At 32.2% G+C, this 16,579-nt stretch overlaps 1 protein-coding gene and 1 pseudogene across 1 annotated transcript; both read right to left on the bottom strand.

Annotated features, from left to right (window-relative positions):
* Window positions 1-6,079: 6,079 nt before the first annotated feature.
* On the bottom strand, window positions 6,080-10,106 carry LOC120116147. Its single transcript, XM_039136704.1, has 3 exons — window positions 10,026-10,106; window positions 9,089-9,383; window positions 6,080-6,570 (listed from the first exon to the last, which is right to left on the bottom strand). Exons 1-3 carry the CDS (start codon window positions 10,104-10,106, stop codon window positions 6,080-6,082), a joined length of 867 nt encoding a protein of 288 aa, XP_038992635.1.
* A 2,244-nt stretch (window positions 10,107-12,350) lies between these two features.
* Window positions 12,351-15,313, bottom strand: LOC120116263 (annotated as a pseudogene).
* Window positions 15,314-16,579: the final 1,266 nt, after the last annotated feature.

The following is a 16,579-nucleotide window of genomic DNA, read 5'->3' as shown; positions in this document are numbered from 1 at the left end:
ACATTGGAGACATTCACGGGCCAACCATCACATGTTTTACTGCCATTCTCCACACCTGATTCCCGCCCTCCACCTCTTTCTCATGCCCCCCCCTCTCTCTTTTATATTCCTAAAGATTTTCACATGTTGAATTGGTATTTAATACCACTATTCATACACTACTATTTTGACTACATTCCCGTCCATAAGGTCAGGTCGAGTTTGGGTGAGGGTGAAAAAATTTCAATTCGATTTGATTCGGGGATAATAATATAATTTTCTTAAAAAATATTAAGTCCTTATTTTATATTAGGTTATGTTAGGTTAGGTTAGGTCGGGTCGAATTTATACCCTAAAAATTTGAATCAAGTCGGAGTTAGGTGGAAGATATATATTTTCGTGTCGGTTTAACTATAAACCCGACCCTAACTCGACATGTTGTCATCCCTAGATACATGCTTCTCATTCGAATATAGTTTTCTCACTGTGTTCGACTCTAATTTACGCTTGACAGGTGTCTTATAGTAGTTTGATCACATATTGGGTTTGTTTGTTGATGTAGTCAAATCTATTCATATCTATTTTATGTTTGAGTTTTTGTATAGAATTTTAATTTTTCTCTTACATGTTCCTTCAGGATTTCATGTAACTAATTTATAGTGTTAATGGTTATATGAATATATTATAATTTTGTGTTTAATTTACTATCAGAATCGTAAATCTTTATAATAATTTTAAACATTTTAAATTTTATAATGAAACTACTTCTATTTATATAAAAATTGGTTGTGGTCACCTATTAATGTATAAAAATTAATCCAAAAATTCAAAGTAAGATAAAATAACAAGATAAGTAAATAACCTATTCTCCCATCAACTTGTAATGTCACGTGTCCACCACCATGCTAAGAGTTAAATTTCGTCATCGACTGATTCCTTGGGGTCGGTTTGGTTACTTTGGGCCTAACAAATTCACAAGCTTGGGAAAATGGCAGAAAATATTGCCCAAAGTTTAAATCGACTTATTTATAGTTCATACTATTTGATAGGGACCAAACCAACAATTATTTCATTTAACTAAGGGCCGAAGCTTTTTTTGCAATACTTTGTAAAGGTCATGCTCGAATTTAAAAGTTTTAGAGATAGCAACCATTATTTAATCACTAAAATCGTTTAACTCGTGCGTGATTGGGTTTATATTTAATGACGATAGAAGAAAAAATAATAGATACGAACTTGACCCTAATTTGATCGAATTAAGTTTATATTATTTTTTGTAATGACGTTCTATCTCACCTAATCTCGTAATCCTTTGTTATGAATATTTCTCCCATATTTGCCTACTCACACTTAGGATTTCAGGATAGAGTAATGGTTAATCTTTTTTTATTAAATAGAGATATATTATATTTTAGAGTAAAGTACATAAATGATTCTCTTACTGTAAGGTATTACTTTATTAAATCTCTCGACTATTAAAAGTTATAAAGTGATCCTCTGACTATATGTAGTTGATTTGTTGAGTCCATTGACTATTAAAAGTTACTGACCGAGATACAATAAAATTTAATCTCATAATCACAAACGACTATCATATCTCAGTCAACATGTTAACGTCCAACTTAGATGGTAGTTATTTTTTTAATAAAAAGAACTAGTTTGGATGAAAAAAAATAGTCGAATGACTATTTTATAACCTTTAATAATCAATGGACTCAAGAAAGCAACTCTATATAGTTGAGGGACCATTTTGTAACTTTTAAAAGTAAAGACACTAAATAAAACAGTATCATATAGTCAAGAGACTATTTGTGTACTTGACTCTATATCTTACGACAAATGTCGGAATTCAAATTCAGACAAAATAAAACAATATGAGTATGATTGACCACTCGATTAATTAATGAGTCTCGACTATTAATCAATCTTATCTACCTCGCATACTACTCATCATGGAACTATTCACAAAGTTTGCAAAAATGGGACACCTTAGGCATAATTCGTACGTTGACTTTGATGCATTCATCAATCTTCGTAAAAACGTGTTCCATCCTTATCATGATTCGGTAGAGTTTTGGAATAAACATTAAATTTCTTCTCAGTGGTAGTAGTTAATTGCTGCTGTAAGATATCATTGGGTTTTACTGAACAAAAATTGTATAAAACCCTAGCAATATTCCTTATTCATACACAATTCATCACCGTTACCAGCCTCAACAAGCTAGCAATACCTATCCCATTTTAAGTTCCTCGAAAATGGCCCGAACCGCAACAAGAAATCTGAGAAGACGTCATCGGCGGCGGCGAGAGGTTGAAAGAGATAGCAATACGGGATCATCGGTGGTTAACGATGGTGTTCATACTTTGCAGAGTGACAATGGATCATGTTGTACCCCAAAGGGGAAAAGGTTCGAAATACCGGAGATTTCGGTCTGTCCTCCGGCTCCGATGAAACCCAAAGTCGCTCCGAAGCTATCGTCGAGTACTAGGAACTTCATTGCTTCTCAAGATGTGGAGATCTTCTTCTTCCTTGCATTTCAAAAATGTCATTAGTTCTTTATCAAGTCTTCACGTACTTCAGCTTGTTAGAAAGGTCTAAATCTTTGATGTAATGGTAATGGATGATGCGTTTTCTTTTATTTTAACAACTAACACTAGGATGATCCTTAAACATTTCAATTCTAAAACTCGAGTCTAAAATTTTAAACCCTAAACTCTAAATATTATTCTCTAAATCTTAATACTAACCTAAGCTCTAAGGTTTTGAATTCTAAACCCTAATCCAACCCTAAATATTGAATCTTCTTGATTTTATTTATTTATTTATTATTGAGTTACTATTTGATGCACTAATGATATTCGATTAATCAAGTGATGGTGTGTTATCAAAAATAAATTTTCGTTCGACGTGTTTCATCATCTAATTTATTAACGATGAATAAAATCATACATCACCGCTGCATCTAAAATTTAAAAAAGAAAAGTAGTAGGTCAGTAGTATGAACTTTTAGGAAGTTATATTAAAAATTTAAGAGTTATGAAGTCACAAAATTTTAAAGAATACAAAATATCCAAATCATATTAGAATTTGAAATTTCCAAAGCTGGCACCCTTTCGACTCATCGTAACATTGTTGATTCTTATATAATCTAAACTTCAGAAATTATAATGATCAATTACTATAAACATAGGGACCAAAAATCAAAACCATAAAATAACAATATCTAAATAGGCAATAATGCATATGCATTCAAAAAAAATGGGAAATTGACAACTGCATGCATGTTAACGATGCTATCTGGTAAAATTCAAAAGAAGAAAAGTAGTTGTTAGCTGTTGCTTTCTGCTTATAAAATTAGAGAACAAAATTTAAATTATAGAGTTTTAGTTGGGGTCAACTCCTTAAAGAAAAGTTACTTTTGAATGAGAGCTTATGTATTCATTCAATATTCTTCATGAACTTTTTCCTCTTGACAGGGACATTATGACCATTTAATGACTAATCTTATCTCCATAAAATATAATGTTGGTGCTAGCTTTCATGCACATGTTAGCTTTGTTGTGTTTTATTTGACAACACAATATTTAAAATTCACGAAATTATACATAAAAATTCATTATTGGTAGGAATTTGGAAGCTTTTCTCGAATCTGATGGGTTTAGTGTTTGTTTGAAAATTTAAATGAAGAGAAGGGATCTTTCGATAAGACAAATAATAACATATCTCGAAACCAGTCTCATCAGACGATCTTTGAAGAAGATGAGAACATTAGAAAGTTGAATCTTTAAATGAACTTTCTTCAATTTAATTGGGTTTCATAGAAAACAAATTCAAGAATAAGAAAAATAATTGAAATGTGAATGTTTTGGAAGTTATCTTACTACAAATGAAAAGAGATGACGACGACAACTGAACAGCAACGATGATCAAAGGAGTTGACGATATTATGTGGAAAAATACTAAAGAAACGAAACGACCTCCTTATCATGCTATTAGCGATTGAAGGGATGAATACCCAATTGATCCCAAAACCAAAACTCTCTTACATTAAAATATTTTAAAATTCAATACTAAAATCGATTCAAAATTTAAAGTTTAATGACTAACTATGTTAACATAAAATTAAAGGGTAAAGTATACAAATGGTATCTCGACTATAGGATACTACTTTATTAAGTCTCTCGATTAATAAAAGATACAAAATAGTCTTTCGACTGTAGATTATAATTTTGTTAAGTCCATTGACTATTAAAAGTTACAAAATGGTCACCCGATTATTCATTATGTTCCAAACTCGTCCTTTTCCTTAAAAAAAATTGACGTTGTCTAAGCTGGATGTTAATATGATGACTGAGATGTGATAATCGTTTTAGATTCTGGGATCAGGTTTTATCCCATCACAGTGAACAAGTTAACGCTTAGCTCAGAATACTGTCAAATTTTCAACGAAAAAGGACAAGTTTAGAACATAATAAATAGTTAGATGATCACTTTATAACTTTTAATAGTCGAAGGACTCAACAAAGCAACATTCTAAAGTCAAAGGACCATTTCATAACTTTTAATAATCAAGAGACTTAATAAGGTAATACCCTATAGTCAAGGACTATTTTTGTATTTTAACCAAATAAAAATGTAGTGGAAAAAGGAAGAAAATATTTTTGGCATGGTGTGTACGTTAGAGGAAAGTGGCAAGGGAATCCAATGTAATAAATACCTTCAAGTGAACATATTGGTTAATTATGCGTTAGGTAAATATATAAAAATATATATAAATTCAAATAATCTAATGATAATAAAATAACAAAAAAATCATTTACTACTGATTATAGTTATATAAAAAAATTAATTTTCTCTCATTGATGTGTCATTCATCTCTTTTATTTTTCGTCTTTGTTAATCGACATTGACATCAACTTTAATGTTGGTTGCTAACCGACGGTATTCTTTATTGTCATTTTCTTTTCTTATATTGCATCTCTATTTTCTTTTTCTTTTCAGTAAGTCTGTTTGTATGACACGTTTTCATCTGTCTGTATGACATGCTTTCTTCTATCTTTTGGCATATTTTTCAGTCGTTTGGTCGTTTTTTCATTTATCTTTTTCTAAGGGTTGGATTTGGATACCCGATTTGCATTCGTGGATAGCTTTTCATGTCACTCGAGTCTGATTTGCGATTTATCGATGGTCTTTCAATAGTTTGATCTCCTTTTGTAGTTCATTTGCTGATGCACTCAGATATGTTTGTATCTATCTTTAATCGAGTTTTTTTGTTAGATTTTTAATCTTTCCTTGTATGGTCCTTATGTGATCTTAAGTTACTAGTTTTGTTTCAATGGTTATAGAAAATTGTCCTAATTATGTGTTTAATTTACGATTTTAAATTTTCATTGTAATTTAAGATATTTCCTATTTTGAATAAAATTAATTACTTCTAAAAAAAAATAAAATAAAAAAACAAAATTGCACACAAATTCAGAACCCTAGATAATTAGAAACAATACTTAATTATATTGAATATACAAAATAATTTACAAAAAAAAAGCCATACTTTAAATATTATATAACAATTCTTGACACAATCAAATCATATATGAATATAGCTGCAACAGCTCCCATATTCAAATTGTAAACCAAGAGCTCCAATCATCTGTTAAACAAGAAAAAAAAAAGTATTGTTTTAATTAACATATAGTTTTAATTAATGAAAAAATTCTTGTTTTTAATTTAGGGTAAATTATGCGTTCAATACTTAAACTATTATTTTCGGTCCTTTTTAATGCCTAAACTTTTAATTTTTTTCAAAACCATACCTAAAATTTAGTTTTTGTTTCATTTTAGTACTCATGTTTAAAATTTAATGTTAAGTTTTGAAAAAATTAAAAGTTTAGGTACTAAATGGACCAAAACTGATAGTTTAGGTACTAAACGGACCAAAACTGATAGTTTAGGTACTAAACGTGTTAAGTTTTTAACGAAATGTACTAAAATGAAACAAAAAACTAAATGCTAGATATGATTTAAAAAAAAGTTTAAGTACTAAAACGGACCAATTGATAGTTTAAGTATTAAATGCGCAGTTTACCCTTTAATTTATTTTCATGCAGTCCTGTTTGATCTGTTAGTGCAGCACCTTCCTCTCGTGGCCGATTGAATTATCACCTGACCGATGCCTTCTCCGATCCCCTCGATCAGCCCGCCGATGAACTCGATCACCACTTGTGAATCGACCCTCACGGCGGTCGCCACCATGCTCGGTTTATCCAACCCTTTGATCTCGTTGGCTTCGAGTCCGTTCACCATGTTCTTGGCACACACCGCGTGGAGATGGTAATCGCAGACGGTGCATTGGTACACCCAACCCGACCTGCGACGGTTGCACTCGCTGCACACAATGCCGATAGGGTCCGAGCTCGGCGACAGGCCCGGCAAGAGGCGGAGCGTGTGCAGGTGGACCGATATGTTGATTTGGGTCGACAACATGGCGCAGCATGGGTGCATTTGGATTGTGCAGGCGTTGCATTTGAAAACGCAGCCTTTGGTGGGCTTGGCACAGATATCGCACCGAGATTTCAATATTCCACCTTTAACTGAAATTTCAATATTTTATCATAAAATTATATCAATAATATTAATATTATTTTAATCTTGGGTAAAATAAACCAATGATCCCTCAACTATAAGATACTACTTTATTAAGTCTCTCGACTATTAAAAGTTACAAAATGATTCTCTAACTATAGAGTGTTTCTTTGTTGAGTCCCTTGACTATTAAAAGTTACAAAATAGTCACCGACTATTTATTATGTTCCAAGCTCGTCATTTAAAAAAATTGACAACATTCTGAGTTGAACGTTAACTTGTTGACTATGATATGAAAAAATGATCCCAGAATCTCAAACGACTATCATATTTCAATAATCATGTTAACGTCCAGCTCAAACGAACACCAATTTTTTAACGAAGAAGGATGAATTTGGAACATAATGAATAGTCAGGTGACCATTTTTTAACTTTTTATAGTTGAGTGACTCAACAAAGCAACACTCTATAGTAGGAGGACTATTTTATAACTTTTAATAGTTGATGAACTTAATAAAGCAATATTCTATAGACGGGGATCATTTATATACTTTACCCTTTAATCTTTTACTTTTAATTCAAAAAAATGAATTTTTTTATTTCAAAATTTATCAAAAATGTCATATGATTCTATTACACATTACCGCCATACATAAAAATAAATTACAAAATATCATAATAAATTGTCAAAAATTATATTACAAAAATTATCACTTTATCAAAACATATATAATATCTTAAATATTATCATAAATAAAATATGCTAATACAAACATGAATTAATATCTTTCGATATTTAATTATGTTCTATCTTTGTATATATGTATGCATTGGAATCTAATTCCCTTTATTAGCTAGCTATGCTATTCTATTATTATTTTTGAAAAGTAAATATATTTTCTTTCAAACCTCCATTGCATCTATATTTTTATGTATGTGAATATATGGATGAATCGAGTAGTCGTATTTTTGGAAATTTTAATTCTTTTGTAATTTAGAATTTTTTTATATTTTTCATTGATGATTTAATACGTACCTTATATATTTTTGTATTCCTTAAATTTCTAATGTAACTTCTTAAACGTTGATATTAGTATACATAAAATTTTGTATTCGTTCTTATATATATAGCGTTAGAATCCATTTATACCCAGTATAATATTAAAAGTTTTACATTTTTACAGGACCGTTGAATTGAAAAAAATCAAAGGTTAAAATTAACTTCTTGTTTTTTTTTCGGTGAGCATCTTCTCATTTTCCTAATGTTAGTCTCAACCTTTAATTTTTCATCATCCAACGATCCTAAACAAAACTGTAAAACCTTTTGGTTTTACACTATCTAATTATATTCTAACATATATATATATATATATATATATGCTATTGCATTATTTGATATATATTCTTTCATAACCCCACTGCGTGTATATCTTATGTGTGTAAGTAGGTAAAAGTGAACAATTGTAACTCAAAATTTTAAATTTTTATATAAATTTAGATATTTTTTTATATTTTTATTGATAATTTATTTTTATCTCTTAAAATTTTATAATTTTTTCCTCTTAACATAAAATCTTACGTTTGTCCAAATCTTACGTTTATCCACGTATGTACGCATATATATATATATATATATATATACACACTTATATGTGTGTATATAGGAATCTAATTGCCAGTTAGCTAAGCTATTGAATTATTATTCTTTCAAACCTACATTGCTTGTAATATCTATATTCTGAAGTGTAAAGTTCATTTGACTCTATCATGTTTAGTATTTAAACTATTAATTTTGGACCATTTTAGTACTTAAACTTTTAATTTTTATAAAATCATGCCTAAAGTTTAATTTTTGTTTAATTTTAGTACTCTGCCGTTAAAAACTTTACTTTTTGTTTCATTCTAGTAATTTAACGTTAAATTTTAAAAAAATGAAAGTTTAGGTACTAAGACGGACCAAAATGGATAGTTTAGGCAATAAACATGCTAAATTTTTAACAGCGAGATATTAAAATGACATGAAAAGTAAACGTTAGGCATGGTTTTGAAACAATTGAAAGTTTAGGTACTAAAATGGATCAAAACTAATAGTTTAGATACTAAATGTGTAGTTTACCCTTTTTGTTAATAGAAGTATTGTGGATATTTATTATGCAAAAAAATGAATATGTTAATTTTAAATTCGATCGATTTGAAATCGTGACAGAGTAAAGATAAATAAATTATCGAAGGCATAAATTATTTTTGAAGTAATTAATTTTCTTTAATAATTTTCATATAAAACTTGCAAAATAATTTTTTAAAAAATGGAATATAAATCGACATCCTGATCTTACATGTAACTCTATTAGTGATTTAATTTAAAGTAACTCCATTTTGTTTCTAATAATTAAATAAAAATTCAAAAAAATATTTATTATGAAAACAAAAGTAATTAAAAACATATATGCTACGTAATTACACTTAATATATGCTACTTAATTACATATTTACGAGGGAAAGATGAAACAAAGAGAAAGAAAATACCAGATTTAGTGATGAAAACGATGTTGTGAAGAGGGTGAATGGGATGTCTCTTAAGAGTTGCAGGAGCCAAAGCACAAAAATCATGGAGCTGATAGTCACACTCGGTGCACGAGAACCGTTCGCCGGCACCATACTCCTTGCATGCACCGCATGTGAAGATGTCCGGCAAGCAGGTCTGCGTGATCGGGTGCTGCGGGTGAGTCACATGGAAGATACCGTCCCCCATAGGAGGAACATCGGGCGCCGTCGGGAACAACTCTGCCGCATGAGGCGACCTCCGGCTCGTCCTGACGGACTAAAACTGATAGTTTATGTACCAAATGTATAATTTACCCTATTTCATAACTTTTAATAGTCGGTGGACCGAATAAAATAACGTACTATAATTAATGAATTATATTATATCTGTTATAATCAGAAATCAACAAAGCAACTTCTTATAATCATTTTAATTTTTTTTTACATATTTGCATACGCATGTAATGCAAAGATTTCTTCACTTCACTGTATAAATATATATATAAAAGAAAGGGAATCAAAATCCTTTTAATATTGGATGTGTGTAAAAACAAGCAAATGAAATGAAGAAAACATGGCAGCCTTTTAGTTTATTTAATATTTCTTTTGAAAAGAAATGGCTGCAGCATCATGGAAAATTTGCTTGTAAATACAGAATCTTTGTACATAATAGGTTACCTTTCTCCATCACATTGACTAAGCGTCACCTTTGATTCCCCAATTATTTGCTTCTTTTTTGTGTGTTTTCCAAGTAATTCTTCATCTTATGTATCCCTAATCCTTGATGCAATACTTGTAAAATTTGAGAACTTCACAATTGAATTGGATAGCAACTGCATTGAATGGTTTGGTGATCGTGTTTGTGCTGATTGCCGGGTTTACTCATGCCGATCCGTCGAATTGGAAGCCTTTTTTTTACCAAATGGAGCCAAAGGGGTCTTCCAAGCAGCCGCGGTCGTTTGCTTCGCTTACGGTGGATTCGATAACATGTGTACTGCATTAGTATAAACTCCAGCTAGCCTGCACATGGGAGGGTAAACAAAATATTAGGAGACAATCGACACACAGACTACGATGTATGTTATTCCGATTCTAAAATTTTCTTTGAAGTACTTGAGTCCTATACACATTAAGCTATATCGAAACGAAATGTGTCGGATGCCAAAGACTAGTATTTTAAAGAGGAATTCAAACCTCTCTGCATATGGGACACTTCGAATCCGGACTCGAAGCTTTAAGTCCTTGAAAGATCATAACAGAAGTAGCAGAGCAGGCACAAGATTTGCAGAAAAGATGACTCCGACATGCTAGATGAATTCCTGCAAAAGATGACTTCTCTTGAGCATTTGGAGATTAATTAACTTCCAAAGCTGGTGTCTCTTCCCATTTCCCTTCAACATCTTGTTCAGTTGAAAAAATTAGAAATCAAGAATTGCAGTGGATTGAAGTCACTCTGTCCAGTGTTCCAACATCTCACTTCCATTAAAAATCTTCAAATAATCAACTGCACAGAGCTTGAGCTTTCTGCAGATGGCATCCAAATATTCCAAGGTTACACCAGCCTACTGTATCTACGTCTGGAAAATTTTCCAAAGTGTCGGCATCTTCCTGAGTGGCTTCAACATGTCACAAATCTTAAAGGGCTTCATCTCATTGATTTGCCTAATTTAACATCGCTTCCGGACAAGATGCACTGCCTAACCAGTTTGGAAGAGATGGATACGTCAAGTGCCCCGGTTGGAGAAAAGATGTGGGATGGACAATGGTGCTGATTGGCATAAGATTGCTCACATCCCACGCATTTGGGTGAATGGGGTAGGTGCCCTCCAATCCTTCCAATCATTCATATATTTATTGTGTTTTCTATTATCAAGCTGCGATTGTATCTCTTACTTGTTTTCTATCTTTAGGTTCGGGTGCAATACCTACAGAAGGGCAGTTGAGTATTTCTGGGAATTTATACCCAGAGAAACCGGAGGTAGTTTATCAAATTGCTTTTTACACTTTGAAAGCATAATAATTAACTGCAAGCATCTAATAACGAATGTTCCTTTTTGTCAGCATGAGCTCAAATGAAATATATCACTAATTGTTTCATCATCACCACATTTTATTTGCAGGAAATTTGAGAAGATGTTCTTGTCATGCAATTATCATCTTTTTTCGAAGTTCGTAACGTCTTATTGCATCAAGTTTCAAGAAGAAGAAAAAGACTCATCTTTTGTTTAAGAAAAATAATAAATGCAAAAATAAGTGCTCAAATTATACATAAAGTTAGCTTTAGGTGCCTAAAGAATTTTTCGTTAAAAATAAGTGTCAAACATTCTCGACGTTACATTTTTAAGTGATTGTCGTTATAAAATTATCCTCTGACTGTATAGTATTGCTTTGTTAAGTCATTCGACTATTAAAAATTACAAAATTGTAACCCGAATATTCATTATGTTCCAAACTCGTCCTTTTTTATTAAAAATTGACGGCATACAGAGTTGAACGTTAACTTACAAACTGTGACATGATAAAATTTGATCATGGAATCTCAAACGACTATCATGTCCCAATCATCATGTTAACGTCCAGCTTAGACAACCGCCCATTTTTTAATGGAAAATGACGAGTTTGGAACATAACGAATAGTTGAGTGACCATTTTGTAACTTTTAATAGTCGAAGGACTAAACAAAATAACATTATATAGTCAGAGGATCATTTTGTAACTTTTAAAAGTCGAGGACTTTAATAAAACAACACCTTATAGTCATGGACCATTTTTATACTTTACCCTAAAATCTTATATTCCGGGTACATGACTAGCGCCAACTTGTGCTATGGAATTTTATTGCTTTATTAAGTCTCCATCACAGGGCCTACAAAGCATATGCCAATTGCCAACTATTTCCATTTTGGTACCTTCAATGGAAAATTGGATCTGCAAGTTGATTTTCTCATTCAATTTGCCCAAGGGTTTTATGTTAATCATTGGTGTTAGTGTCCAACTAAAGATTGGCATTAAGATTATCATAACTACTCGTAAATTGACAAGTCGAGTAGACCATATCAAGAGTCTTGTCAAGAAAAGATTTGATCGTAACGTACAAAACTCTGAAATCTATGGCCGAAATACGGAAATCCTTTCCGAATATTGTTTGTAGAGGAAGTCCGGAAGAGGTATAACAAACTCAAATACAGCCTAAACTCGAATAACCTCGATAAATTTGTATCGTTTAATAGAATCGCAATCGATCGCTGCTCGAATGAAAAATTCTCTCGCATTGCCCTTGTGGGAATACTAAAATGTTACATTTTTCATTGTTAAACAAGCCCAAAAAAAACTGAGTGGGGAAAGAAGGGGGAAGAAATCGCATGCAAATGAGATCTTAAAACACCAGCAGCAGAGTTTGTATCATAGTTAATAGAGATTCTTCAAAATCAGCTAGGCATCGTATGGTGTTGCAGTCGTTAGCTAGGCTTATGAAACCCATTTACGTGATCCGAAAATGAGTCAATGGCATAAACGTTCAGTCCTCTGGTCCGACAAGGTGCCCCACATTTAAGCGAGGATATATCGAGAACGGTCCTAATCAAACAACCGCAAATTCTTAGTTAAGATCCCCAAGTAAGTTGTGAGAACTTCATATGAACTTACGAATTCTTTGTTGCATTTCCCGAGTCCGGGGCCTCACACTTAATAAGGATCTTATCATCGATCTTTGACACCGAATAGTTCGGAGGCAGATCGATCCCTTTGGGTGCTGCATTTGAGATTACATATATAAATCATTAGTCCACATGCATTGAAAGTAAATTGGGACAATGGTAGCCTTCTTACATGGTTTAGTGTTGGTTGGTGCACTTCCACCTAGTCCAAGCAGTTTCTAAAACAAAAGTCGAACTCATCAGATCAGGTTATACGAGCAAACTGATATGCTAGGAAATGGATTACGAAAGAATTTTAAGATGAATGTGATAGTTCAAGGGGAACAGAAGTCACCTTAAGATTCTCGTAACACTTCTCAAGATTATCGTTGCATAATATATGATCGAAGATGCCCGAGGATTTCCCTTGCTCGATTTCTGCCTCGGCGTTGCGGAGGCGCTTTTGGACTTGCTCCTCTGTTTCAGTCCCCCTATTGACAACATTTCTACATTTAACAATGCTTGGAAAATAGCATAATGATACAAAACATCAAATGGACGGTTATGATTGACCTTAAACGGAGCCGCTCTTCTAGTTCTGTCATCGAGGGTGGACTGATAAAGATGAAGACGGCATCGAGAGAACTGACCCGCACAGACTTTGCTCCTTGAACATCAATGTCAAGAATGCATCTCTAGATTTAAACCGAGACAAAAAAACTGAAAAACTTGAATGTGGCAAAGAGATAATTTGGAAGCAGAAAATGCTACATTTACAAAGTGCAATGTTTGGAATTGATTCGATAGTCCAGAGTAGCAATTTTTCGATGTTCAACTCTCGGAGCAATATATAATCATGATCGATAGAATTGTAAATGCATAACGTTTACCTTTCCCGAGTCCGCTACTGCTTCAACTGCTTCGATACTGGTTCCATAGAGATTTCCATGAACAGAAGCAAACTCAAGGAATTTACCATCTTTGATATCTTTCTCCATTATACTTCGCTCGGTAAAATGGTAATGAACTCCATTCTTTTCCATCCCCCTCGGTGCACATGGCTGACGGAAAATCCGAACATGGATGGGAATTCCTTCATAAGCATATTGATTAATGTCCCCTTGCCAACTCCGGAAGGACCAGAGATAACAACCGGCAACTTGGCATCACCAATCACGCCCTTACTCCAGGCAACAACTTCAGTCCCCGACGATTCTCTCGGTTGCTTAACATATTCAGTGTCCACCTAACGGTATTTCATTCAGATCAAGCACTTTCAGGCATCAAAAGAGAAATGAACTATTCCAACCAAAGCTTAGAACGATCTTAAGCTTTTCGAAATACCAACCTCGAGAAACCAAATGCAGTCCTCAGGGGTGGAACCCTTTATGATAATCAATATTCGATCTTCATTCAAAAGAACGGCCGAATGGCCTTCATATGGCTTCGGTTTCGTTCCCAGCACAGTAGGAATCACCCTGAAAATACCACTACAAACATTTCAACTCAAAACTCTAAACCAACACTTGGTAAAACAAGCTCAACGAGTCAAACTGCGATAGCGGTAAAAATCAACGGCAGCAAGATCAGGAGCCGTAAAAAAAAGGTTCCCCACATCAACTAACCATTCCCCTCTAGATTTGTCATAAATGTGAACCTCAAGGGATGCTGCAGAATCATTGCAACCAATCACAAACTGCCAAAGAGAAATCCAACACCAATACTCAATCAGAAAAAAGTTGTTTGAAACATATCAACAAACACAATAAAGACACACAAATCATAAAGCACTTTATGAGGGACAAAAGCACCAAATTTAAGCATTAAAACATCTTACTGTCTTGTCCCCAACATCAGTACATTTCTTGAAGCCTTTCGATCTTAAACCAAATCCATTTGAAAATCCCTCCTTCAGATCCTCAACAAACAATGCCGGGGCTTCTCCCTATAATGATCATAACACAACCACAAAACCCAAATCAAATCACAACAATGCTAAAAGTTCTAACTATGTGTGTTTATATACATGTGTACATACATACATACATACATACATACATACATACATGTGTGTGTGTATATGTATGATGATTTTAATGGCTCACCATGGAGAACAAATGCCTCCAATACAATTATTCAGCCTGGTAAACAGACAAGGAGAGATAAGGGATCAAATCAAAATAACTCAAATTTCTTGGATCTATCATATAATGTAAGCTAAAAGATAACAATGAAAACCTAGATTTCAATCTAGGTCATCAAAATGCAGGAAATCAAAAAGTATAACCAGGCAAGAGAAAATAAAAAGAAACAACAAAACAACCCAAATCTCAAAACCCAGAAAAAAAAAAGATAAAAATATCTAGGAAAATCAATGAGTTCATGCAATAGAACTAAAAAAAAGGGAAACAGATTGGCCAGACACCAAAGTTCATACCTTCGCTACTATTTTTAGAAGGGTGAAAGAGAAAGAACCAAAGTTTGTATTGGTTGGGGGAGATTATGAAAGCAAAAAGGGGTAATTATAACAAAAAGAACATGAGAGAAAAAAAGGGTATTGCTTCAAATCCATGATCTTTCTTATTATAAACTTGCATTCAATTCACCAAAACCTATAGGCTGGCTCTTATTTTCTTGTAAATTGCTTAGAAACTTCTCCTTTTCCAAAAACAAAATAAAATAATAATATTATTCATCTTATTGAATTTAGACAAGTCAATTTAGATACCTGATTGGATCGATTCAAATTAATTAAAATAAAAAATTTAAAATTTAAGGGTAAATAAAAAAAATTATAGGGTTAGTTATTATTGATGTGACCTGCTCCACTTAAAATAATGTCATTGATTTGATAATGAATAATGACATCTAAAATGACATCATTTAAGACATTAAATTTTAATATTATATTGATTTTTCACTAAATTTTCAAACAAATTATCTTTTTAGCATTTTACTTTTAGCCAATAGTTGGTAATCAATTATTGTCTATCACCTTTCGTCTTTTTATGGTAAAATAAACTCCAAAACATTTACATTTTACTCTTCTTCTTTTTATATAATTAATTTTTTACGAAACTCACTTAAAATAAATAAAAATTTGTTTAAAAATTCGACATATTAGTATTTTGATTTCTTTAAATGATCATTTATTTTTATTTATCCAATGATCTTAAATCATAATAAAATTTTGCATAAATTATACAAATGGTCCTCCGACTACTGGATATTATTTTATTAAGTCTCTCGACTATTAAAAGCTATAAAATGGTCATCTAACTATAGAGTGTTTATTTGTTGAGTCTCTCGACTATTAAAAGTTACAAAATAATCACTTGACTATTCATTATGTTTCAAATCCGTCCTTTTTCGTTAAAAAATTAGTGGTTGCCTAAGCTGGACGTTAACATGATAAATGTAATATGATAGTCGTTAAAGATTTTGGTATTAGATTTTACTATATCACAATCAGCAGACTAATGTTTAGCTCAGAATACCATCAATTTTACATATAATAACAAGTTTGTAATATAATGAATAGTCGAATGACTATTTTGTAACTTTTAATAACCGAAAAACTTAATAAAATTGTATCATATAGTCGAAGACCATTTGTGTACTTTACCTTAAATTTTTAAATTTTACATATGTAACAAGAATACTATCTCGTGTTATATATATATATATATATATTACATATATTAGAATTATATAAATAATGAATATTACTTTTAATGGGCTTGACTACTTTGGTGTTTGTGTTTATATTGTCCAACTTCAACCTTATGTCTCCATATGAACTGGGGCAGATGCCACGTAGATTTGGCATGCAGGCTGC

This window comes from Hibiscus syriacus, unplaced genomic scaffold (genome assembly GCF_006381635.1).
Source record: "Hibiscus syriacus cultivar Baekdansim isolate YM2019G1 unplaced genomic scaffold, ASM638163v2 tig00000913_pilon, whole genome shotgun sequence".
Taxonomy (NCBI): domain Eukaryota; kingdom Viridiplantae; phylum Streptophyta; class Magnoliopsida; order Malvales; family Malvaceae; genus Hibiscus; species Hibiscus syriacus.
Note: the sequence above shows the minus strand (reverse complement) of the source record. Positions and strands in the feature narration are given on the sequence as shown.

Excerpts from the sequence above, each read along its gene's own strand:
- LOC120116147 (XM_039136704.1), bottom strand. The coding sequence starts at position 10,106 with ATGCAGTACACATGTTATCGAATCCACCGTAAGCGAAGCAAACGACCG. Across the intron at positions 9,384-10,025 it reads GACCCCTTTGGCTCCATTTG|TCCGTCAGGACGAGCCGGAG; the intron begins GTAAAAAAAAGG and ends TATCAGTTTTAG. Across the intron at positions 6,571-9,088 it reads CGTTTTCATCACTAAATCTG|TTAAAGGTGGAATATTGAAA; the intron begins GTATTTTCTTTC and ends TTGAAATTTCAG.